General features: G+C 43.2%; 1 protein-coding gene across 1 annotated transcript in view; it reads right to left on the bottom strand.

Annotated features, from left to right (window-relative positions):
- Nucleotides 1-7,802: 7,802 nt before the first annotated feature.
- The window catches only part of LOC100083237 (solute carrier family 40 member 1-like), a 30,172-nt gene continuing 10,659 nt past the window's right edge, over nucleotides 7,803-27,315 (bottom strand). Inside the window, exons 3-10 of the mRNA XM_029071408.1 lie at nucleotides 23,336-23,400; nucleotides 22,709-22,868; nucleotides 21,675-21,790; nucleotides 21,028-21,125; nucleotides 20,796-20,824; nucleotides 16,710-16,964; nucleotides 9,056-9,186; nucleotides 7,803-7,913 (exon numbers count right to left, since the gene is read on the bottom strand). Of these exons, the coding sequence (XP_028927241.1) occupies nucleotides 7,803-7,913; nucleotides 9,056-9,186; nucleotides 16,710-16,964; nucleotides 20,796-20,824; nucleotides 21,028-21,125; nucleotides 21,675-21,790; nucleotides 22,709-22,868; nucleotides 23,336-23,400 (965 nt within the window). The remainder of the gene's footprint in view (nucleotides 7,914-9,055; nucleotides 9,187-16,709; nucleotides 16,965-20,795; nucleotides 20,825-21,027; nucleotides 21,126-21,674; nucleotides 21,791-22,708; nucleotides 22,869-23,335; nucleotides 23,401-27,315) is intronic.

Below are 27,315 nucleotides of genomic sequence, written 5' to 3'. Positions count from 1 at the left end.
AGCGTGGCGCAGTAGAAAGAGCACGGGCTTTGGAGTCAGGGCTCATGAGTTCGAATCCCAGCTCTGCCACTTGTCAGCTGTGTGACTGTGGGCAAGTCACTTAACTTCTCTGTGCCTCAGTTCCCTCATCTGTAAAATGGGGATTAAGTGTGAGCCCCACGTGGGACAACCTGATTCCCCTGTGTTTACCCCAGCGCTTAGAACAGTGCTCGGCACATAGTAAGCGCTTAACAAATACCAACATTATTAACATTATTATTTTTGTTGTTTCTGCCCAACTCAACCCTTGGGGTTACCCAAGCTTCACTTCCATGAGGTCTTGGGAGCAGCTCTGACTCCTGTTCACCAGATGCTTTAAGGCCCAGTGCGCTTTGCTGCAAGGGGCGCAGAGTGCCGTGGACTTTGGTTCACGCTTTCATCGGCCTGCAAAAACTATATTGTTGCCTGCACTAAATTTGTAACCATGGGGTTTTATTCCTAGCATTAGTGGTGTCATATTTTCACATTCTTAAGATTGAAAGAATTTCAGTAACCTTATTCAAATTCATCAGTTCATAAACTAGTTGATATTAAGATTTCTCTTGGGCAACATACAGGATGTTCAAAAAGTCCTAAACACATTGAAGATACTGCCGTCTCATTTTCAGGAAAGGTGAATTTTAGCTTATAGCAAATGATAGCAGTAGTCTACACAACTTTGGTGAATTACCTTGTAACGCCATACCTTACCAGTTTTATTCCTGTGTGGTGTTTAAAAACTGTTTTATCAGAAGTGAGGGAAGCATCAGTAAACCAGAAGCATCTTCCAGATTAGATTGGTACGTGTACTATGGTACTGAAACATTTCCAGTATTTGTATTTTCCTTTATACTAGGGCCTGTTTCAACATTAGTTGCTTTGTGGTCATCACACATCTTTGGGGTGTATTGCCGATCTCTAGAGAAGCATCATGGCGTACTGGATAGAGCACAGACCTGGGACTCAAAAGGTCATGGGTTCTAATCTTGGCTCTGCCACTTGTCTGCTGTGTGACCTTGGGCAAGTCACTTCACTTTGCATCAGTTACCTCATCTGTAAAATGGAGATTGAATCTGCGAGCCCTATGTGGGACAAGGGACTGTCCAACCCGATTTGCTTATATTCATTCAATCGTATTTATTGAGCGCTTACTGCGGAAATTTGGAAAGTAAAATTATATCCACCCCAGCACTTAGGACAGTGCATGACACATAGTAAACACTTAAATACTGTAATTATTTGTATGTGGCAGGGTGCCAATATCACTAATCTATACTGATTTGAAGAATTCACTCTGCTCCACCGCCCACCTTACTGCAGTTCTCCATCTCAAGTCTCCTTACCCTTTCCCTTGCCAATCAACCAGTGGTATTTACTGTGGGCTGGGCACTGTGCTAAGTGCTCTGGGCAATGCAATACAAGAGTGAGTATAGATGATCCCTGCCCAAAAGGAGCTTGTCCAACATTTAGGAAAAGGATTGCCCGCTACAGACCATGGTACGCTCAAACTATCGGTAATGGCAGCTTTGAGGTGTCCTAGGAGAATGAGGAGAAACTTGGCTGGGTGTCTCTTAAAGTCAGCCCCGCGCGTCAGACCAGGCAAAGTGTTACCACCTTGGACAGGGGGCCAGGAAGCTGCACCAGACATCATTCCAGAATTGAAGGGCAGACTCCGCGACTGGAAGGTGGGAAGGAAGGATGGAGATGTCAGGATTCTAATCTGCACACACGGCCCCTGCCATGTGGCTTGGCCATAAGAATCTGAAAAAAGAATCATCTCTTAGAGTTTAATGGCTCCTTCGCTGAGATGCCACAAGTCTCCTACTTTTATTTAAAACCTTAGCCCCAGGGATTTCCTGATAAACCTGTCAGGAAATGTCTAAAATAAAAGTGATACACAGGAGAGTGATGTGAAAGGATCCTTTCTTTTTCCACTGCAAGCTGTGGATAAGAAATGGAAAATGGATTGTTCTCTCAATTATATGTGCTGTAGTCTCCATAAATGTAATTGAGACCGTATTAGGGAAGAGGGCAAAAAAACATTAAAGTGCCCATGGGATGCACAAGTGATTTTTCTACTGGAATAAACAGTGGTATTTAGTGCGTTCTTACTGTGTGCAGAGCACTCTAATAAGTGCTTGGGAGAGTAGAGTTCCCTGCTTACAGAAAGCTTACAGCCTACATTTGGAAGCTACTTTGTCCGCCTGCAGTCTTCAAGACTTCTGTGGGTTCAGATCTGCTTTGGGAAAAGTCGAAATTCTAGAACAGACTTGTCTTTCTATGAAAACCTACAGGACCACATCACCCAAGAAAGCTTCTGATGCTATCTGCACAGATAGCATCAGAAGCTTGTCACTGAGCAGGATCCTGGGAACATTCTGGGCCTCTGTTTGTCTCACTGAATGAGCTCGGAACCATTTGAAAATGCCCTAGGGTTTGTTGGAATGCCATATGTAAGGAGTCTAGCAGTCTTTGTTATTAGGCATCATGAAAATCCCTTATGGTAGTTTTTATTATTTTTTTTAATGGTAAGTGCTTACCTATGTGCCAGGCACTGTACTAAGCACTGGGGTAGATGCAAACTAGTCCCTGTCCCATATGAGGGTCACAATCTTAATCCCCATTTGCCAGATGAGGAAACAAGCACAGGGAAGTTAAGGGACTTGCTCATGTTCACACAGCAGATATGGAGCCAGGATTAGAATTCCACTAGGCCACGCAGTTGTATGGATTCCTCCTTTAAAATATTTAAGCAGAGTGAAAAAATCTTGGATAATAATGAAGCAAACTAGAAACTTAACTGGTAATTGTCTTAGAAGGGCTTCTTCCTAAAGGAGAAGTGATGAATGACAATGAAAAGAGCATTAGGGTCATATTTGCTTTTATGCTTTTTGGAATTTTGGTGTAGTTGTAGCATGTCATTAGTAAATTGTAAGTGTATGTATCTTTCCATTCTATTTGGAGAGAATAAATGTAGAAATGTACTGTAAACTGTCATGTTTTCATAAAAAGTTCTAAAACCGAAGGCATGATGGATTACAATTTATGATATTTAATAATTATTATTATGGCATTTAAGTGCTTACTATGTGCCAGGCACTGTACTAAGTGCAAGCGCTTAGTACAGTGCTGTGCACATAGTAATTGCTCAGTAAATACGATTGAATGAATGAATGAATGCTGGGGTGGATAAAGCAAATCAGGTTGGACACAGTCCCTGTCCCACATGGGGCTCACAGTCTCAATTCCCATTTTACAGATGAGGAAACTGAGGCACAGAGAAGTGAAGTGACGTGCCCAAAGTCACACAACAGACAAGTGGCAGAGCCAGGATTGGAATCCATGACCTTGTGACTCCCAGGCCCATGCTTTATCCACTAGGGCAGGCTGCTTATAGAATTAGGGCAATTTGTTAATGATCCTTTTAAAATAATAATAATAATGTTGGTATTTGTTAAGCGCTTACTATGTGCAGAGCACTGTTCTAAGCGCTGGTGTAGATACAGGGTAATCAGGTTGTCCCATGTGAGGCTCACAGTTAATCCCCATTTTACAGATGAGGGAACTGAGGCACAGAGAAGTTAAGAGACTTGCCCACAGTCACAGCTGACGAGTAGCAGAGCCGGGATTCGAACCCATGAACTCTGACTCCCAAGCCCGGGCTCTTTCCACTGAGCCAAACAAACCTCCTCTTCTCTGGTAGGGAATAGGATTCTGGTGGATCTGGTGATATATATTCTTAAAGATAAATCAAAGCAGCCAAATGATCCATACTGGTCTTCGGAAGTATGTTTCTGACTTACTCAAGTTGGAGTTTATCAGCTAAAGTACTAATTAGTGCAATAAAATGCTGATTTCCTAGCAGACCATTATGGCTCCTTTCTCTCTTCTTGTAAACAGTAATCTTATCTTTGATTGTTCTTTCACCTCCGGAAGCAATGTCTTGCCAAGCCCTGGCTGTTGTTTCTCACTGTCAGCTCTGGTCAACATCAGTGATATTTCATTGCCGAATTGTACATTCCAAGCGCTTAGTACAGTGCTCTGCACATAGTAAGCACTCAATAAATACTATTGAATGAATTTCATCGATATTTATTGAGCACTTTCTGTGTGCAGAGCACTGTACTGAGCGTTTGGGAGAGTACAACAGAGTTGGTAGATAACATTCCCCGCCCACAACGAGCTTAGAATCTAGAGGGGGTGACAGACATTAATATGAATAAATGATGCCTAATTTATAAATGTGCACCTTTCATTCATTCATTCAATAGTATTTATTGAGCGCTTACTATGTGCAGAGCACTGTACTAAGCGCTTGGGATGAACAAGTCGGCAACAGATAGAGACAGTCCCTGCCGTTTGACGGGCTTACAGTCTAATCGGGGGAGACGGACAGACAAGAACAATGGCACTAAACAGCGTCAAGGGGAAGAACATCTCGTAAAAACAATGGCAACTAAATAGAATCAAGGCGATGTACAATCCATTAACAAAATAAATAGGGTAACGAAAATATATACAGTTGAGCGGACGAGTACAGCACCTGAATGCTGTGGGGTTGAGGAGATTCATCCTTACTAATGAACCTGGGAAGAATTGTCATGGGTTGTCAGTAGTTCCATATCTCTATCTGCAGGACAACCTAATCCTGAAAATACAGTAGGATTCATTTGGTATTTACCCTTTGAAAGCCCAGAATCTCCTGAGGACTGCCTAGCAATCAATCAGTGGCATTTATTGAGCGCTCACTCTGGGCAGAGCACCATACCAAGCACTACTGAGCATGTAATACAATATCTAGAACTAGAATAACTGCCTAACTAGACTGGGTTATGGCTGCTGGATTAGACTGAGCCTCACTTGGGACAGGAACTGGGTTCAATCTGATCATCTTCTGAGGCGCTTTGCACATAGTAGATGCTTAATAAATGCCATAATCATTCTTCTATGAGAGCATAACTGTATTTATACCCAGAAATTAGTGTACACGAGTTTCCCACTGTTGCTTTAGTTATTCTAGCAACAAATCATAGCACAAAGGAGAAACGGCTATTTCCCTCTTACCCTTACCTCGCTGAACTCCTACCACAGTGTATCCCACACATTTCAGTTCTCTAATGTCGGTCTGTGCAACATACTTCCATCTCACCACCGACCCCTTGTCCACGTCCTCCCTCAGGCCTGGAACTTCTTCCCTCTTCATATCTGACAGACCACCACTCTCTCCACCTTCAAAACCCTCCTAAAATTACATTTCCTCCAAGAGGCTCTCTCTGACTGAAACCCTCATTTCTCCTACTCACCCTCCCCCCGTACATTGACTGTGCACTTGGTCATTCATTCATTCAATAGTATTTATTGAGCGCTTACTATGTGCAGAGCACTGTACTAAGCACTTGGGATGAACAAGTCGGCAACAGATAGAGACAGTCCCTGCCGTTTGACGGGCTTACAGTCTAATCGGGGGAGACGGACAGACAAGAACAATGGCACTAAACAGCGTCAAGGGGAAGAACATCTCGTAAAAACAATGGCAACTAAATAGAATCAAGGCGATGTACAATTCATTAACAAAATAAATAGGGTAACGAAAATATATACAGTTGAGCGGACGGGTACAGTGCTGTGGGGATGGGAAGGGAGAGGTGGAGGAGCAGAGGGAAAAGGGGAAAATGAGGCTTTAGCTGCGGAGAGGTAAAGGGGGGATGGCAGAGGGAGTAGAGGGGGAAGAGGAGCTCAGTCTGGGAAGGCCTCTTGGAGGAGGTGATTTTTAAGTAAGGTTTTGAAGAGGGAAAGAGAATCAGTTTGGCGGAGGTGAGGAGGGAGGGCGTTCCAGGACCGCGGAAGGACGTGACCCAGGGGTCGACGGCGGGATAGGCGAGACCGAGGGACGGCGAGGAGGTGGGCGGCAGAGGAGCGGAGCGTGCGGGGTGGGCGGTAGAAAGAGAGAAGGGAGGAGAGGTAGGAAGGGGCAAGGTGATGGAGAGCCTTGAAGCCTAGAGTGAGGAGTTTTTGTTTGGAGCGGAGGTCGATAGGCAACCACTGGAGTTGTTTAAGAAGGGGAGTGACATGCCCAGATCGTCTCTGCAGGAAGATGAGCCGGGCAGCGGAGTGAAGAATAGACCGGAGCGGGGCGAGAGAGGAGGAAGGGAGGTCAGAGAGAAGGCTGACACAGTAGTCTAGCCGGGATATAACGAGAGCCCGTAATAGTAAGGTAGCCGTCTGGGTGGAGAGGAAAGGGCGGATCTTGGCGATATTGTAGAGGTGAAACCGGCAGGTCTTGGTAACGGATAGGATGTGTGGGGTGAACGAGAGGGACGAGTCAAGGATGACACCGAGATTGCGGGCCTGCGGGACGGGAAGGATGGTCGTGCCATCCACGGTGATGGAGAAGTCTGGGAGCGGACCGGGCTTGGGAGGGAAGATGAGGAGCTCAGTCTTGCTCATGTTGAGTTTTAGGTGGCGGGCCGACATCCAGGTGGAGACGTCCCGGAGGCAGGAGGAGATGCGAGCCTGAAGGGAGGGGGAGAGGACAGGGGCGGAGATGTAGATCTGCGTGTCATCTGCGTAGAGATGGTAGTCAAAGCCGTGAGAGCGGATGAGTTCACCGAGGGAGTGCGTGTAAATGGAGAACAGAAGAGGGCCAAGAACTGACCCTTGAGGAACTCCAACAGTTAAAGGATGGGAGGGGGAGGAGGCTCCAGCGTAGGAGACCGAGAATGATCGGCCAGAGAGGTAAGAGGAGAACCAGGAGAGGACAGAGTCCGTGAAGCCAAGGTGAGATAAGGTATGGAGGAGGAGGGGATGGTCGACAGTGTCAAAGGCAGCAGAGAGGTCAAGGAGGATCAGAATGGAGTAGGAGCCATTGGATTTGGCAAGAAGGAGGTCATGGGTGACCTTGGAGAGAGCAGTCTCGGTAGAGTGGAGGGGACGGAAGCCAGATTGGAGGGGGTCTAGGAGAGAATGGGAGTTAAGGAATTCTAGGCATCGATTGTAGACGACTCGTTCTAAGATTTTGGAAAGGAAGGGTAGTAGGGTCATGTATCCCTTAAGTATTTTGATACTCATTCCAGCCACCCAGCCCATATGTACATGTCCTTATAGTCTACTATTTCTCCTTTCTGTAAGCCTTGTGGGCGGGGATGGTGTCTGTCAACTCTACCGCATTGAATTTTCCCAAGCACTCTGTAAATGCTCAATAAATACTATTGACTGATTATATTTCATAGGTCTGCTATTTCCTCTCCATCACCCCAGTCACCATCCTAAATAAGGCTTTGGTCCCCTGTCTTCTGGATTACTACAACAAGCTCTTTGGCCTTCCAGCCTCTCGCTTCTCCTCTGCTCCTGTTTATTGCTCACATGGTAACAAGAATTATCTTTATCAGATGTTTATCGATTGTATCATTTACCTGCTCAGGTTACTACCTGTTCAAATCATAACCCCCAACTATAAACTTCATTGCTCTTCCAACTGACCCTGATCTGCCTATGTGTCTTCATCTCCCCCTGCTCATCTAGTCACACTCATCACTTGGGCCACAGCTAACCGTCTCACCCTCCCATTTAACGTTTGTTCTCTTCAGCCTATGAATCATTAATGCTATTAGTCAGAGAAATTCCATGGCAGGGTAACCCACTTTTTACTTCACCCGAAGTAAAATGGACATGTCAACTCTCTCGCCATCTGCCCTCTTTAAACTTTTGCCTCTATTTTCTGTCTCCATCATAGCTTTTAAAACTGTTTCCCCATGGCTTTCATGAGTCTCCCCGTGTTCCCACAGCTAGTGCATAAAGAAGGGTAGAAGGGTGATGTACTGTAAAGTTGGAGTAGATTGTAAATTTAGAAACATAACCACACTGTCATAACTTGAAATGTCACAAACGAAGGACACCTAGTATTAATTTTAAAAATTACAATCAACTGTAAAGGAAAAGCTAACACTTTTCTTACTTATAAAGATTTGTTATTCATGTGCAAGGTTTAACATTTCAGAAGCTTGTTCGTGCATCATGGTAGTTGTTTGAACAATAAAAGTTGCAGATAGTGTTTTTTTTTAAAGAGCACATTTTTAACTTCTAATACAATGTTTGAGAAATGATTATTCCCCATAGAGTGTAGACCAGTTTCACTCATCAGATATTTAAACTGATTTGGTGATAAGGAAGTTGGGGTTATTTAAAATTTTTTAAAAATTGGAAAGGAATGCAGTTGTCCAAAAGGAGAATGCTTTCTCATTGCAAGTAAGCTTTTACCACAAAGGGAAAAATAGATTTCATTCAAACTATCTGCACTGAGCATCTAATCCAAAAATCTGCTACAATAATGAACTAAAAATTAGTATTGGGATGGTAGTTGAGGCTTGATGCAGTTTTACTTATCCAGACATTGGACTGGAGGACATCTTAAAAGATTACCTTGATCTTCAAGCTATCATTTGTAATATATAAGTGGGGACTATGGTATTTGGGGGCATTTGCAACAGAATCTATAAATCTTGTCATTCTTTCCAAAGAACTCTCCAAAGCCTAACAATAAGTGGCCCGAGTATTTTAATAGATTGGCTGCTAAAGAATCCTCTGCAATATTTTTCACATTCAAATTCTTTTATCTTCCAAGGAGAAAACTTCTGTTCTAAAATGATATAGGACCCTGTTGACATTTACCCTGAGGTTGAGTTGTAGAAGTAACCTGTCATAAAAAGAGCTCTTAGTCGGACACATATTTAAGTTAATCTTTCAAATTGCAGTAGCAAGCAATCACTAATCCATAGTGGGAAAAAAAGTTGAAATTTTAAATGTGCTTAAAATGTGGATAAAAATCTCTCAGGATTCCAGTGGAAGTTTTGGGAAAGGAAGAGCTGTGTACTGCTCAGTTTAAAGAGGCTCCACTATGTTTTTCCTTTTTCTGTAGAGACGTTTTTCTGGTTTTATGTTTTCTTGCATAAAAAAAATTCACCGTATGCCCAACTGTTACAAACAAAATGGGAATGAACACTAGAAGACCAAACTTTTGAGACTGAGGGGCAAGGATTACCAGTATGAAATGGACAAGATCCATCAAGTAGTTCATAGAACTCTGCACTCTGTTCACTGTTCCACGTTCCGATTCTGGAACGTAACATTCTCCTGGAATGTTCTCCACCGTCAGGTCAAAGGACCAAAAGCCTATGCATAGACAGTTTTAAAAATAGAAGTGAATATACAAAGAACGGTTTGGGCAGATATCGAAAAGCAAGACAGTAATTTTCCATGGGTGTGGGATGGCAGGAAACTGGCTGCAGCATTGTAATTTCCTAGCGCCTGGGTCAAGGGTGGGAGGGGCAGCATCTCCCTCCGTCCTTCCCACCGGACACAGCCCTTTGACCCTCGATTGGGGAGGTCGTGACCGATTCCAACGAGGCCCGTCCAGACTGGAGGAGAAAGAAGAACAAACACTTTCCCCCACCCTCAATCCTGGCATCAGTGTACCAGTGCTTTTCTTTTTGTTGTTGTTATTTTTGTGCTGTTTGTTACTGAATTTCCCCTATTAGATTGTAAACTCCTTGAACTTTCCCAAGTGTTGGGTACAGTGCTTCGCACCATCCAATAAGTGGTGGATAGAGCACGAGTCTAGAAGTCAGAAGGACTTGGGTTCTAATCCTGATTCCACCACTTGTCTGCTGTGTAACCTTGGGCAAGTCACTCCTCTTCTCTGGGCCTTAGTTACCTCATCTGTAAAATGCGGATTAAGACTGTAAACTCTAATGGGATAGGGATTGTGTCCAACCTGATCAACTTGTATCTACCACAGCACTTAGTACAATGCCTGGCACAGAGTAAGTGGTTAACAAATGACATTTTTTAAAAAGTTGATTATTTCTTTTCCAATGTGCCTATCCTTCCCTTCAGGTGAAAAGGGGAGGGCCTAAATGCACACTTCACTCCTCTAATGCTAACCTCACTGTGCCTTGGTCTCTCATAGAGCACGGGCTTGGGAGTTAGAGGTCGTGGGTTCTAATCCCGTCTCCGCCATGTGTCAGCTGTGTGACCATGGGCAAGTCACTTAACTTCTCTGTGTCTCAGTTACCTCATCTGTAAAATAGGGACAAAGACTGTGAGCTCCACATGGGACAACCTGATGACCTTGTATCTACCCCAGCGTTTAGAACAGTGCTTGGCACATAGTAAGCGCTTAACAAATACCATCATTATTATTATTATTATTATTATTATGTTGGTTGGTATTTGTTAAGCGCTTACTATGTGCAGAGCACTGTTCTAAGTGCTGGGGGAGACACAGGGGAATCAGGTTGTCCCACATGGGGCTCACAGTCTTAATCCCCATTTTACAGATGAGGTAACTGAGACCCAGAGAAGTGAAGTGACTTGCCCACAGTCACACAGCTGACAAGTGGCAGAGCCGGGGTTTGAACCCATGACCTCTGACTCCCAAGCCCGGGATCATTCCACTGAGCCACGGGAGATACCTAGCTCTCATCTTGCCTCTGGCCTGGAATGCCCTCCCTCCTCAAATTCGACAATTACTCTCCCCCTGCTTCACAGCCTTCCTGAAAGCCCATCTCCTCCAAGAGGTCTTCCTAGACTAAGCCCTTCCTTTCCTCTACTCCCACTCCCTTCTGCCTCACCCTGACTTGCTCCCTTTGTTCATCCCAGCTCCCAGCCCCAAAGCACTTATGTACATATCTGTAATTTTTTTGTATTGATAATAATAATAATGATGATGATGATGATGGCATTTGTTCAGCGCTTACTATGTGCCAAGCACTGTTCTAAGCACTGGGGTAGATAACATGGTAATCAGGTTGTTCCACATGGAGCTCACAGTCTTAATCCCCATTTTACAGATGATATAACTGAGGCACAGAAAAGTTAAGTGATTTACAAAGTCCCACGGCTGACAAGTGGCGGAGCCAGAATTAGAACCCAAGACCTTTTGACTCTCAGGACCATGCTCTTTCCACTAAGCCATGTCTGTCTCCCCTCCCTAGATTGTAAGCTCGCTGTGGGCAGGGTACATGTCTGTTTATTGTTGTACTCTACTGTCCCAAGTACTTAGTATAGTACAGGGCTCAGCACATAGTGCTCAATAAATGATTGAATGAATGAATGAACATGGAGAAACAAGGGAAAAGAACAAAAGGTGAGGGTCAGGGTGGGGAGTAAAGAGCAGAGGAGCAAAAAATTGACCTCTAAACAAAATTACCTCTCCTTACTCTTTCCATCCTCAGCCAATGCAATAGTTCTAGTAACTCCGTAGGTTATTAAGGATGTGAAACATTTAGGGATGTGAAAAGCCATATTCCCCTACTATGAGAATGGTTGTCCATGAAGGCAACTCTTACACCCTTCATTCAAGAGTTCTTTGGAGACTGAACACTAGGCTGGATGGGCAAATGATTTAACCTAGTGTGCCATGTCTAACTTCAATTGGTAATATTTGTTGAGCACTTATTCTGTGTAGAACACTGGGCCTATCTGCTAAGTGTATCTGCTAAGATTGAATTTTTAAAATTATTTTTCACGAGCATTCCAGGGGACCAGTTATCTTCACTGAACCCACATCTGGTGAAAATACTCATGAATATTACAAGATTTAGAAAAAAATTAAATTACACACGATAAAACTCTGAAGGCTATTTCATTTTTCCAGTCCCACTAAACTGGGTTATGAGGCCTTAATAAATGAAAAGAGGTATAGTGAAGTTTTGTTTATTGATTGGAATGAATCCCATAGAGGTGCTTTCCCTCCCCTTTTCTGAAGGAACAGTAGGTACACCTGTCAAAGAACTGAATTGTGTCTCTAAATTTTACAGTTATATAAGTTTCTCTAATTTTCAGATCATTCACATACGTGGCTCAGGGGAAAGGCCCTGGCCTTGGGAGTCAGAGGTCATGGGTTCAAATCCCAACTCTGCCATTTGTCAGCTATGTGACTGTGGGCAAGTCACTTAACTTCTCTGTGCCTCAGTTACCTCATCTGTAAAATGGGGATTAACTGTGAGCCTCACGTGGGACAACCTGATTACCCTGTATCTACCCCAGTGCTTAGAACAGTGCTCGGCACATAGTAAGCACTTAACAAATACCAACATTATTACTATTATTATTACTTTTAGGGAAGCAGCGTGGCGCAGTGGAAAGAGCACGGGCTTTGGAGTCAGGGCTCATGAGTTCGAATCCCAGCTCTGCCACTTGTCAGCTGTGTGACTGTGGGCAAGTCACTTCACTTCTCTGTGCCTCAGTTCCCTCATCTGTAAAATGGGGATGAAGACTGTGAGCCCCACGTGGGACAACCTGATTCCCCTGTGTTTACCCCAGCGCTTAGAACAGTGCTCTGCACGTAGTAAGCACTTAACAAATACCAAATACCAATACTATCATTTTACAACTTTAAGATCTCTAGGACTAGCTTTAATCCATCATGGGACCTATTCAAATAGATTATTTTTTACAAGTTCTGAATTATTTTCTGTGGGGGCAAAACATGTACTAGTAATGCTCCCTTAATTGTGAGAGGCAGACACAGTGTTCAGGAAATTTGCAGTGTTTGTATTTATGGAGCTAACTCATTTAGACATTTCATGCAGTAGCACAGCACAGTATCAGGACTTGACTAGTCACTGATGGTCATTAGGAAGCTTGTGGCGGCCCACCCAACCCTTGGTTCCCTGGGCTGTTCACATGAGAGGGCCCCATGGGTTGGTTGAGCAGGGCAGGGATTATTAACTCAGCCCAGGAGAGTGGAGAGTAGTGTTTCTTGGCAATGGGGCAAGAATTCCGGTCATGATTGGGCAATAGTGGTGCTAACATAATGCCAGTCATCTTAGACCGAAGCACTGTAGCATAGTGGAAAGAGCATGGGCCTGGGAGTCAGACAACCTGGGTTCTAATCTCAGCTCTGTCATATGCTTGCTGCGACCTTGGGTGGATCACTTAAATTCTCCATGCCTCCGTTTCCTCATCTGATTCAATACCCGCTCTCCCTCCGATTTAGACTGTGAGCCACAAATGGGACAAGGACTGACGGATCACCTTATATCTACCTCAGTGCTTAGGGCAGTGCTTGATATAGAGTAAGCACTAAACATATTCCACAAATACATTTTATTCAAAATGAACCAGTGTGATTCGATCTTTGCACACCAACTTCTTATCCATCAAGTAAAACCATAACGCATGACACAGCTAATATATTGCTTACCAATTCTTGCCAGTATTACTCCTAAGAAGAGCAAGGTGATTGAGATGTAAGATTCTGGGTATTCTGCTTTTCCACACTACCAAACAGGATGGTATCACTGATCCAGTGAATCGATGATGGGTCCGGAAGTATAGGTTGATTGATGTTTATTTGAAAACGGTAATTGACGATCTGAGTCTTCTGCTGTGTCTTCTGATTTAAGGAAGAGTTCTTATTTATGCCAACAGAAAAGGTCCCAAGTCAAAAGGACTTCCAGGAGCAAAGACTGAAAACACACAAAACATTTAACAGTTTACATGGATGCAGCTGGGTATGATTCCTGTATCGGCTAGGCCACAGCACTTCCATAGTTTAGTAAAGAGAATTGTGCCCATTAAGCCCGAGACAGCAGACACAGCCATGAGTACACTAGAGAACCACCAATTCCCTGAGTGTAGGCATATCCTGTAAAGATATAATCAAAACTGAGTATACAAGAATGCTACACCCAAACCAGCTAAAAAGACAGTCTGCCTGTAATGTGCTCTCCATCCATTAGTGCATGTATGAAACATCCTTTGCATTTTTCTGAGGCGAAGAGGAAATCTTGAGAGAGAAACCCATTGCACTTCAAGGCTAGATTGATTTTCTTTTCTCCTTTCCAGAAGTCTGGATTTTCTAATGAATTCATCCTTGGTCGAGCAAGTTTGAAGTTCTCCTAAAAAAAATTCCGAAGAGGTTTTAGTAAATATGGAAGAATGGGATGCATTTTATAACCATCAATATTTACTGATGTGTGTAATGGTGTTTATTAAACATCTAGTGAGTAATATGCGCTACACTAAGCACTGGGAAAAGGAACACAGGTGAGCATTAGATAGAGCATTAAGAGAAGCAGCGTGGCTCAGTGGAAAGAGCCCGGGCTTGGGAGTCAGAGGTTCTGGGTTCAAATCCCAGCTCTGCCACTTGTCAGCTGTGTGACTGTGGGCAAGTCACTTAACTTCTCTGTGCCTCAGTTACCTCATCTGTAAAAATGGGGATTAAGACTGTGAGCCTCACGTGGGACAACCTGATTACCCTGTATCTCCCCCAGCGCTTAGAACAGTACTCTGCACATAGTAAACGCTTAACAAATACCAACATTATTATTAGATTCCAGGGTCCCCAATTCTTTATTTGAAGAATAAAGGGGAGGTAGGGGGCTGGGAACAGACATACTCCCTCCCTTTACACTCACTCCCTCGGTGAACTCATCCGCTCTCACGGCTTTGACTACCATCTCTACGCAGATGACACGCAGATCTACATCTCCGCCCCTGTCCTCTCCCCCTCCCTTCAGGCTCGCATCTCCTCCTGCCTCCGGGACGTCTCCACCTGGATGTCTGCCCGCCACCTAAAACTCAACATGAGCAAGACTGAGCTCCTCATCTTCCCTCCCAAGCCCGGTCCTCTCCCAGACTTCCCTATCACCGTGGATGGCACGACCATCCTTCCCGTCTCTCGGGCCCGCAATCTCGGTGTCATCCTTGACTCGTCCCTCTCGTTCACCCCACACATCCTATCCGTTACCAAGACCTGCCGGTTTCACCTCTACAATATCGCCAAGATCCGCCCTTTCCTCTCCACCCAAACGGCCACCTTACTATTACGGGCTCTCGTTATATCCCGGCTAGACTACTGTGTCAGCCTTCTCTCTGACCTCCCTTCCTCCTCTCTCGCCCCGCTCCGGTCTATTCTTCACTCCGCTGCCCGGCTCATCTTCCTGCAGAAACGATCTGGGCATGTCACTCCCCTTCTTAAACAACTCCAGTGGTTGCCTATCGACCTCCGCTCCAAACAAAAACTCCTCACTCTAGGCTTCAAGGCTCTCCATCACCTTGCCCCTTCCTACCTCTCCTCCCTTCTCTCTTTCTACCGCCCACCCCGCACGCTCCGCTCCTCTGCCGCCCACCTCCTCGCCGTCCCTCGGTCTCGCCTATCCCGCCGTCGACCCCTGGGTCACGTCCTCCCGCGGTCCTGGAACGCCCTCCCCCCTCACCTCCGCCAAACTGATTCTCTTTCCCTCTTCAAAACCTTACTTAAAAATCACCTCCTCCAAGAGGCCTTCCCAGACTGAGCTCCTCTTCTCCCTCTACTTCCTCTGCCATCCCCCCTTTACCTCTCCGCAGCTAAAGCCTCATTTTCCCCTTTTCCCTCTGCTCCTCCACCTCTCCCTTCCCATCCCCACAGCACTGTACCCGTCCGCTCAACTGTATATATTTTCGTTACCCTATTTATTTTGTTAATGAATTGTACATCGCCTTGATTCTATTTAGTTGCCATCGGTTTTTATGAGATGTTCTTCCCCTTGACGCTGTTTAGTGCCATCGTTCTTGTCTGTCCGTCTCCCCCGATTAGACTGTAAGCCCGTCAAACGGCAGGGACTGTCTCTATCTGTTGCCGACTTGTTCATCCCAAGCGCTTAGTACAGTGCTCTGCACATAGTAAGCGCTCAATAAATACTATTGAATGAATGAACATAAGCCTAAAACAATTAAAACACAAAAACAACAAGACATGGAAAATGAATAAGAGCAATTGGGTGCTGTGGTCAGAGGAGCAGCTTCCAGCTTCCTTGGGATTCAGAGTTCAGTATTCCAAACAGTCACGATCAGAACTATAGTTACAGTCTCCCCAATGTATTTCACTTCTGTTAGGAACTTGAACAGTGATATCAGTGGGAACCGTGGCAGGTAGAATTTGTTTATTTCTTTAAAAAAATCAAATCCTTAGAATATTAATGATTATTATATTTTCCTGAAAATTACAGTCTCATGGAAAATGTATTTCAAATACCAAGTACTAAGTCGTGAAAAAGAAGAAAAAGAAGTATCAGAAACAAGTAGGGGCAGGCTTGGAAAGTGGAAGCTGTACCCTAATGAAAATGGATGAAGAGAGACGGGTATTTTGTTTCGAAGTGGCCGGAGCAGCAAATTATGGAATGTGTGTTGGTCAAGGTGGACCGATATTAGCTGAGCGAAGGAAGCAGGTAGGGATTTAGATGGGTAGCAGCTTTTTAGGAGGAACTGCATCCTAAAATGAATGACTCTGCTGAAGCTGCTTAGAAATGAGAGTGATTAATCACATTCATCATATGAGCGAGAAGGCAATCAATCAATTATATTGATTGAGTGCTTACTGTATGCAGAGGACTGTACTAAGCACTTGGGAGAATACACTATAACATGGTTGGTAGACACGATCCTTGCCCTCGACGAGCTTAGGCAAGAACTGCTTCCAATAAATAGCCTGGTTTGAAATATTGGATTTTAAGAACTCACTGAAGAAAATTATAATAAGCAGAACAAAAGGCATAAAGTGAAAGGTAACTTTTAAGTGGTGGCCTAATTAGTTTTATGAAGATTTGCCAGTTGTATAACCAAAAAGCAGAAGGAAGCAAAAAGCTACAAAAAATGTAGAGGCAAATGGAGAGGAAATCAAAAGAAAGGAGAGAGTATGTTCTGTTTACCTTGAATATTCTTAAATTCCAGTTGATTTTCTAGAGAATATTCCCCTGTTTGTTGATGAGGTTTTAAAGTTAACTGGGGAACTAGTTGATATACCTTAGAAAGAAATGTAAATTCTACTAGGAGAGAAACCACATTCCAACTCAGGATGAAACCACAACCAATTACATTAGATGCCCATGTCATAACTTCTCCCACAGATAGATGGGCAAAAATATTGATGACTTGATCCATTCTTCTGACAGTTGCATTCATTCCTAAAAGTAGAAGTAAATGCATATTTATTAAAATGCATCTTATAGTAAAATATTTCATTTAAATGCTTTACTCATCAGTCATAATATCAAGCTTAATCCTCACCAGCAGGATGTTATATAACATAATTAATTAATGTTGAGACTTTAAATGTTACATATTAATTTAATAAAGAGTCCATGAGAAGTAGCAGTAAAAATGTGTCTAGCAAGTCATAATGAAAATGACACATTTCTAAGGTTCTCTTTGCAAATATAGCTATGCCATGAGGTCAGATCACGAATACGAGCTATTACACCAGTATACTAGTCATCTACACTGACTTTTTTGTCTCTGACACACTTTTCATAGGTGTAAGGATATTTACCCAGACTGCTGATTGAGCAAATTGAATGTGATCTGAATGGGGAATCAGGATTTGAGTCTGAATCTTTTTAGCAGATTAAACAGATACTAGTCAGTTAGGCAGTCAATCGTATTTATTAAGTTTTACTGTGTGAAGAACACTGTACTAAGCACTTGAGACACATGTCTGTTCCCTGCCCATAGTGAGTTTACAGTCTGATCTTTTGAACTTCATAAAAGTTCTGCCTGTCCCTCTGTGTCTCAATCTCAAATAAGTCCAGTATTTGGGGATTTATTTAGTGATCTAGGAAGTTCATTATTAGATTGTGTAAATTCAGTACCCACATTATCAATCCAGCCAAAATCCAGCGAAAGCTAGTGGTAACGGGGATTATAGATTATAAATTCTTTCAGGATTAACAATTTGGCCAGATTCTCCCAAAAAGCCTCTACATTTGTGCTAGTAAAAATTGGGAATAATTGGAAAATCATAAGGCAGTAGTAAGCAGGAGCTTCCCTGAACAGAGGAAGAACAGATACTAGCTGTTCATAAGAGGGCAGTTTCAAACCTCAAATGAGTCCATTTAATATGTCTAGAAAATATACATCTGGGGACAGTTATGATCCAAACGTTTGTATGCAAACTCTGCCCAATAGTTACAGCAGTAGCAGACAAGATAAGATTGCAAAATTGAGGCCTAAATTTTCACAGGATGCAAAGGAATAGCATATGGGAATGACCAAGGATAGAAAAAGGCTGAGACCAAAACTCCTGTCTGCTGACATCTGACAATATGAAAGAACAATTGAAGTCAAGTAATGATATCATATGAGTTAGAGCTTCTAGCCTCTCTTATCAATAAACTGAACCCCGCTGCCATGGAATTGCCCAAAGTCTGTTCACTTCTGATAATGACTTGTTCAATGGAATCTAGTACCGAACTTCACCATCTTCCAAATGATTGGTTGATGGAGGCAGAAAACTGCCAGAGAAAGGGCTCAGTTAGCCAAAGCTCTATCCTCGGTGGGGAATTGGAAGCCTTGGCATTCAAGGCGTCTGTTAAGGAGCAGAAAACTCTTCAATCAATCAATCAATGGTGTTTATTGGGCACTTACTCTATGCAGAGCACTGTACTATGCAAGCACTTGGGAGGTTACTGAAGGGGGTTTGCCTTTGGGAAACACATTTGCCTGGCCAAGGAGAAGAAGCAGCGTAGCCTAGTGGATAGAGCACAGGCCTGGGAATCAGAAGGACCAGTTATGTAATCTTGGACAAGTCACTTCACTTCTCCACCTGTTACCTCATCTGTAAAATGGGGATTAAGATTTTAAGGCCCATGTGGGACAGCGACAGTGTCCAACCTGATTACCTTGTATTTACCCCAGCCCTTAGAACAGCACCTGGCACATAGTAAGTGCTTAACAAATACCATTTAAAATAAACTACTTCAAGACGAGAGTTCATTAGGGTGAGAATCCTCGTCATCTCAGTTCCTGGTAGTGCTGGGGCCGGGGCCACAGAGTCAGGAGGTGACTGAGGATAGGTTTCACTGTCAGTGTCGGCGGGGGATTTGGCTCTTGGATTAGGGCTGAGTGCAGGACAGGAAGGATTCAGACCTTGAGAGCCGGCTGACCCCAGTGCCTGTTAGACTGAGGTCTGTACTCGGAGGGTCCAGAAGTGGCCCACCAAATGAGGCAGATGCAGGAGACGAGTGGGTGGAAGCAGTGTGAACTAGTGGATAGAGCACGGGCCTGGGAGTCAGAAGGACCTGGCTTCTAATCCCGGCTCTGCCACTTGTCTGCTTTGTGACCTTGGGTGAGTCACTTCACTTCTCTGTGCTTCAGTTAGCTCATCTGTAAAATGGGGATGAAGACTGTGAGCCCCATGTGGTACGGGCACTGTGTCCCACCCAATCACCTTGTATCTACTTCAGTGCTTAGTAGAGTGCCTAGTAGGTGCTTAACAAATCCCACAATTATTGTTATACCAGAATTAAGTAGCATTTTTGCCTGTCCTTAGAATCCTGAGGCAACTGGATCAGGTCAGGCTTTGAGCGAGCTAAGGAAAGGTAAGGGCTTGCCACAACTATCCTGGAACAAACACTCTCCTCGCCAGCCACCTGCTCCTACTGCAGGTGCCGATAACTGGCTGGAGTTAGGTTACAGGGCCATTTAGGAACGATTAGTCAATCGAGTTATTCCTGGGGCTGGGGTCCATTCATTCATTCATTCATTCATTCATTCAACTAAATCATATTTGTTTAGCGCTTAGTGTGTTCAGAGCACTGTACTAAGCACTTGAGAGAGTACAATATTCATTTATTCAATCATATTTGAGTGCTTACTGTGCTCAAAACAATATACTAAGTGCTCGGGAGAGTACAGTATAACAATAAACAGAAACATTCCCTGCCCATGACAAGCTTACAGTCTAGAGGGTTATGTGGAAATATATATCCACTTTATGTGTTACTTTTGTGGTTCCATACCAGAGTTAGAATACCACGAATGCTATGATTGCTGTTGCTGACCTTGTGAGCACCGCTGTAACATCTGCCTTCTGGCATTCAGTAAAGACTGTTAGAACAAAATGAAACAGTATAAAAGAGATAGAGACAGAGCCTTAAATAGTATATTTGAAACCCTCAAATAGTTTAGGGTTTTTGAGTACATACAATTAGACATTCTGACTCCACCCCCCAAAATGTGCACACTCACAGATTTACCATCCGTAAATTTATGAGGTTTTTCTGAAAATTTAGTCTAAGATATTGCTTTTGAGCTAGCTCTTAGTTCTCTGCATCATTTGAAAAAGAGAATCTGCATTTATAACATGTTTCCAGTTAATAAAATATTTTTCAGATTTATTCTGATTGATTTATTCTCTACACTGTAAGCTCATTGGGAGCAGGGACTGTCTGGTATACTGTTATATTGAACGCTCCCAAGAGCTTAGTACAGTGCTCTGCACACAGTATGTTCTCAATAAATGCCATTGATTTATTCATTCATTCATTTAATGTTCAAGGAGTACTTAGAGAAGTGGTGTGACCTAGTGGAAAAAGCATGGGTCTGGGACTCAGATGACTGGGGTTCTAATCCTGGCTCTCCCACTTGTCTATGTGACCTTGGGCAAGTCACTTAACTTCTCTGTGCCTCAGTTACCTCATCAGTAAGATGGTAATTAAGACTGTGTGACCTTGACATTAATGTCTGTCTTTCATATTAATGTCTGTCTCCCCGCTCCAGACTGTAAGCTTGTTTTGGGCAGGGAACGTGTCTGCTAATTTGGTTGTATTGTATTCTCCCAAGTACTTGGTAGAGTGATCTGTGCATAGTCAGTGCTCAAGAAATACCACTGATTGACTGATTGACTGATCAATGCACAGTACTGTACTGAGCACCTGAGAAAGTGCAAAATAGTAAAGACAAGTTCTGGTCCCTAAGGAGTCCACAGTGACTCCTAGGTCAGGTATGAAATCGCTTACCAGCCAGGTGACCTCTATCGTCTCCTGTTCATTCATTCATTCATTAATATTTATTAAGTGCTTACTATGTGCAAAGCACTGTACTAAGCACTTGGAATGTACAATTCGGCAACAGATAGAGACAATCCCTGCCCATTGACGGGCTCACAGTCTAATCGGGGGAGACAGACAGACAAAAACAATAGCAATAATAGAATCAAGGGGATGTACATCTCATTAACAAAATAAATTGAGAACCACAATCCAGTCTCTCTGTATAGTAATTGTCAGGGCTGTGCTGGCAACGTTGGCGAGGTCTGTTAAGATGATTACCACTGCATAACAGACCACCTATTGGGAGTGGTTTGAAAATAAAGATTGGAATCCAGGAAGACACTTCAGCAAACACATGTTCCAATTTTTACTCAATTGACTTTTCCTTCACAAATCTACATGGTCTTAAAGGTTTCAGGAAAAGGTTTAATGTTGGGGGTAGAAGAGGGAAAGTTTTATTTTGTTGACTTAAGCACTTTCATCCTGCTCACACTGATCAGCATGATATCTGATATTTTGTGTCAATCCTGAAGTGCTATTTCCCTGCTTCCTTTGTATCATATTTAGGTTACCATTCGGAAACTAGAGGTGGAATGGGATAACACAGAAAGATAAGGTGCCTCTAAGGTATTAGCAATCAGATTAACCTATGCTTTACTTATGTACATTCATAATGTGAGCCTGTTATTGGGCAGGGATTATTTCTGTTGCCGAATTGTACATTCCAAGAATTTAGGACAGTGTTCTGCACATAGTAGGTGCTCAATAAATACAATTGAATGAATGAATGACATACATCTTTGAAGTTCATTTTGCTGTTTAAGAAACAGTTGAATAATCACTTACAGTAAGCCAGCCATGCCAGATTTGTTCAATCTCACTTTTGTAAGAAAATACCAGCATAAGTACTATACAACAGGCAGTGACAGATGAGTTCTGAACGAATAATGATGCATGAGCAACTGTGAGATGAAACAATTATCATTAACACAATATCCACTGCACAAGTTTTAAAGGCAAAACACAAATACTTTGTCTTAACGTAGCCAAATCTCTTTGCCACCCAGGAAGATCTTTAAACCATAAGCAAAATGCAATACTTTGTTTTTAAATGAAGGCCTTCTGATATTAAAGAAGGTTGGATTTATCAATAAATCAAGGGCATACATTCAGGGAAAGGGAAAGGTGAAGACACTGGATGAATTAAAAAAACCTGTGCTCTAAATAACAGATTTCTCAATTTTCTAGTACAATAATATGGGTTTCTTTTGGTGGTTGGCACAAACCCTAGTTTTCCAAAATTGGAAGGTGTAGGTTAGAGCAATCTTCTGTGCCTTGAGTGCTGACACTACCTCACCACATCTCCAGGGTCAGAATCATTAGCTACTTTGCTGACTAGCAGTGAAAGATTTGCTCACTAAAAGGACAAGGAAGTTGGAGAAAATCCTGGATTCGGTTCTGGATTGGTTAGAAGTGGGATAGGGAGATGTTACCTGCCAAAGGTTATAGGTAGATCTATGTAACCAGGTAAGTCCCCAGAGCTGAATACCTAGTTTACACAGATTGCCTGGTGGAAACACAGACACAACTTTTACACATCAGAAGTTTTCATAAAGTACAGTACCACAAATATATTATAGGAGGATTAGCATCGGGGAACTCAAAAGTAGAAAGTTTCCAGGGACTTAATGCTGAAACCTAGGCTGCATGGAACCTAACTGTTGTGTCAAAATGGATTTTTTAAAGTAGATGCATGATTTGTAGAATAATCATGCGAAGCCTAGCTGTGCTATCCAGTGAACAATCCATGAGAAACGCATGATGGAGAAGTATTCCTATAGCTCATCGTTTAGGTATTCACTTTTTTCACAGAGGATTACCTTTATTTCTTGGTTTTCTGTCAATCCAGTCTCCAATTAAAAAGCCAAATACTAACACAGAGCCAGCAACCACTAAACCGAAAACAGCTGTTAGAAGAAGATTATGTCCATATAATTCTATCAGGAACACAAAAATGGCGAAGTGCCACATTTGGTCTCCCTGCAAGGCAGCAAAGGCAAAACATATTAAAATCCTGCAGCTATGGAATCGAATAACGAATAAAGAGATGCATGTTCAAACAAAGACACAGCATCTGCTGAGGTTTTTAAAACTATAAAGCCAGGATACCATATTTTTGCCAGATGACAAAACACATTTTTAACTCCTTAAAGTACATTCTGGTAACAAATTGGGTAGTTTGGGAGGAGATTAACCATTTCAAGTAAGAACAGGGAAACTTTGGAGCAATTCTGTAGTGTCCTAAAATAGTTAATGAACTTTTCAAAATGCCTAACAAACAGGGTTTAATTTATTCGCTGGCAAAATAGAACACAATATGTCTCACAGTGAGAATTTGGATATTGAGAAAGAGATCAGTGTCAAGACTTCAAAAATTCGGATTATACTTAAAACCGTGACTTTCTTGATTGTTCTAAATAAATGGATTTTATTTTTATTTCTCTTACCCACAGAGACAGTGCACAGCTTACATAAATCAAAAATCTTGGACTCGCGAGGTAGTTCAAGCTGGCTCTGAATCATACATACTCACACACACAGAGAAAGAGAGGAAATTTCAATATTATAAATTGTTAGCTGGCTAAGGGGAATGGGTCAGTCAATCAATAGAATTTATGGAGCATCTACTCTGTGCAGAGCATTGTACTAAGCACTTGAAAGAGTTCAGTAGAGCTGATACTTGAGATTCCTGCCCCAAGTATTTTACAATCTAATGGGGGAAACATATGTTGAAATAAATTATAGATTGGGGAAGCTGTATTTACCCTCTGTGTACATTCATTCATTCAATCAAATTTATTGAGTGCTTACTGGGTGCAAAGCACTGTACTAAGCGCTTGGGAGAGTACAACAGACAAATTCCCCGCCCACAATGAGCCACAGTCTAGAGGGGGAGACAGACACCAATACTGTAAGCTTGTTGTGGGCAGGGAATCTGCCTGTTTATTATTGTTGTACTGTACTCTCCCCCAAGAGCTTAAGTAAGTGCTCTGCACAAAGTAAGCGCTCAATAAATACGATTGAATATCAATAAATAAACCACAGACACATATATATGAGCTGTGGGGATGGGAGGGAAGATGAATGAAGGGAACAAGTCAGGGTGACGTAGAGAGGAGTGGGAGAAGAGGGGAGGAGAAGAGGGGGAGGGGTGAGTATGGACCAAGTCCATAGGTGACACTGAAAGGAGGGAGAACAAGGGTAGAGAGAGATGACAGGTTAGCATGGGATGGTTTCCTGGAGGTACAAATTCTGTAGGGCTTTGAAGTCAGGGAGAGTGGTGGTTTGGCAGCAAGGAAGGGAGAGGGAGTTCCAGGCAGGAGGGAGGGCCTAAGCGGAGGGGTGATGGCGAGGGAGAGGTGAGATTGAGTCACATTAAGTAGGTCAGTGTTAGGGATGAGAATGGTATTTGTTGAGAATTCACTGTGTGTTGGGATCTATTCTGAGTGCTGATAGAGGAGTGAAGTGTGTGGGCCGGGTGGCAGTAGGTCTGGGAGGTTAGAGAGGAGACTTTGAGCTTGTTTTGTCCAGGGAATATGACTGCTGACTCTGTTATACTGTACTCTCCCAAGCGCTTAAGATAGTACTCTAAGCACTCAGTAAATACAATTGATTGATTATTTGATTGTGTTTGATGCAGAGATGGATGGGCCACCAGTGGAGGCTTTTGAGGAGTGGGAAGTTTTTTTTTGAAAAATTATTTCAGTAGCAGAGTGAAGTATAGACTGGACGGGGAGAAGCTGGAGAGAGGGAGGTCAACAAGGAGGCTGATGCAGTAATTGAGGCAGGATAAAAGAATGGATTCTTCCCCATTGCTTTCAAACATGCTTACGTATCCCCTACTCTTTAAAAACTCTCCCTTGACTCCACAAGTCCCTCAAGTTATCTCCCTGTCCTCTCCCACCATTCCCCTAAAACTCCTTTAGTGAGTCGTCTACATGTATTGCCTTCACTTCCTCTCCTTGACTCTCTGCAATCTGGCTTCCTCCCTTTTCTCAATCTAGCAATCATATTTATTGAGCACTTCCTGTGTGCAGAGTTGGTAGACTTGTTCCCTGCCTTCAACAAGCTTAGAGTCCAGAGGACAAGCTTACTGTATACAGCCTACAGAATAGTCTCTCCCCTGAAACTGCTCTCTCAAAGATCACCAGTGATTTCCTTCTTGCCAAATCCAACCGTCTCTATTCTATTCTAATCCTCCTCAACTTCTCAGGTGCCTTCAGTGCTATAGGCCACCCCCTCCTCCTGGAAAAATCTAACCTTGGCTTCACTGACACAGACCTCTCCTTGTTCTCTTCTTATCTCTCTGGCCACTCCTTTGCAGAGTCTGTCTCAGGCTCCTCCTCTGCCTCCCACCCCAAAATGGTGAGAGTCCCTCAAGATTCAGTTCTGGATCCCCTTCTATTCTCCATCTATACCCACTTCCTTAGAGAACTCATTTGTTCCCATGGCTTCAACTACCATCCCTACACTAATGATTCCCAAATCTACCTCTCCAGCCCTGCCTTCTCTCCTTTTTTGCAGTCTCACAATTCCTCCTGCCTTCAGAACATCACTACTTGGATGTCCCATTGACCCCTCAAAGTTAACATATCAAAAATAGAACTCATATTCCTATCCAAACCTTGCAGACAAACCCATCTCTAGTAGCCAGCACCACCATTCTTCCTGTCTCAAAAGTCCATAACCTTTGACCTCTCATTTGACCTCTCAGGGGAAGCAGCGTGGCTCAGTGGAAAGAGCCTGGGCTTCGGAGTCAGAGATCATGAGTTCGACTCCCGGCTCTGCCACTTGTCAGCTGTGTGACTGTGGGCAGGTCACTTAACTTCTCTGTGCCTCAGTTACCTCATCTGTAAAATGAGGATTAACTGTGAGCCTCACGTGGGACAACCTGATTACCCTGTATCTACCCCAGTGCTTAGAACAGTGCTCTGCATATAGTAAGGGCTTAACAAATACCAACATTATTATTATTATTTGACCCACATATTCCATCTACCACCAAATTCTGTCAGTCCTATCTTCGCAACATTTCTAGAATCCACTCTTTTCCACCCAGAATACTACCACGCTGATACTAACACTTATCAAATCCCACTTTGACCCCTGCAACAGCCTCCTCACTGACCTCCTTGCCTCCTGTCTCTTACCACTCCAGTTCTTACTTCAAGCTGCTGCCCAGATCATTTTTTGGGGAAAAAAACCTGTCCACTCTTCAAGAACCTCCAGAGATGACTCTCATAACAAAATTAACTCCTTACCATTGACTTCAAAGCACTCAATCAGCTCTCTCTTTTCTACCTTACCTCACTGATTTCCTACGATAACCCAGCCCACACATTTTGCTCCTCAAATGCCAACCTACTCACTATACCTTGATCTCATTTTTCTCACCAATGACCCTTTGCCCACTTCTCCCTCTGGCCTGGAACTCCCTCCTCCTTCATATCCAAAAGACCACCATTCCCTCTACTTTCAAAGCCCTACTTAAATAATTATGTTGGTATTTGTTAAGCGCTTACTATGGGAAGAGCACTGTTCTAAGCGCTGGGGTAGATATAGGGTAATAAGGTTGTCCCACGTGAGGCTCACAGTCTTAATCCCCATTTTACAGATGAGGTAACTGAGGCACAGAGAAGTTAAGTGACTTGCCCACAGTCATACAGCTGACAAGTGGCAGATCTGGGATTCGAACCCATGACTTCTGACTCTCAAGCCTGTGCTTTTTCCATTGAGCCACTCTGCTTCTCACATCTCTTCCAAGAGGACTTCCCCAACTAAGCCCTCATCTCCCTTCTTTGTGGCCCATGCACTTGGATATATTTTCTTTAAGTACATGATATTCACCCTGCTTCAGGCCCACAGCACTTAAGTACATATCTGTAATTTATTTTAATATCTGTCTCTGCTTCTAGACAGTAAGGTCCTGAGAGCAGGGAATATGGCTACCGAGTCTGCTATAATGTATTCTCTCATGCATTTAATGCAGTGCTCCGTATACAGTAAACACTCAATAAAAGCCTGGACTGTTTCACTGATTTACTCTAGCGAGAGGCAGGCTTTTTTTAAATCCAGGTTGGAGTTCCAGGTTTATGCAATAAACTCTCACTTAGCTGAAGAAGGTCAGATCTCTAAAAAAAAAATCTAATATTTGGAAGCATAGGGGTTTTTTCACTTTCTAATTTTCAATTGTTTATTGTCTGCATATTGCCTTTATACTATTATACTGTGTTCATAATTAGACACAGTTGTCATTTATTAGAAGAGGTGCCTTCTAATCATCATCATAGTGCTTTTTGTTAAGCACTAACCCCCGCCCCACAGTCCTCCCAGTCCTTGGCCTGACCTGACCTATGGATGTGGCTCAGATAATCAATACCAGGACCTGGAGTTGGGGGTGGGTTTGGGTAGGGCTGATTTGGGCCAG

Source organism: Ornithorhynchus anatinus, chromosome 8 (genome assembly GCF_004115215.2).
Source record: "Ornithorhynchus anatinus isolate Pmale09 chromosome 8, mOrnAna1.pri.v4, whole genome shotgun sequence".
Classification (NCBI taxonomy): domain Eukaryota; kingdom Metazoa; phylum Chordata; class Mammalia; order Monotremata; family Ornithorhynchidae; genus Ornithorhynchus; species Ornithorhynchus anatinus.
This window is presented reverse-complemented; position numbering and strand designations above follow the sequence as displayed.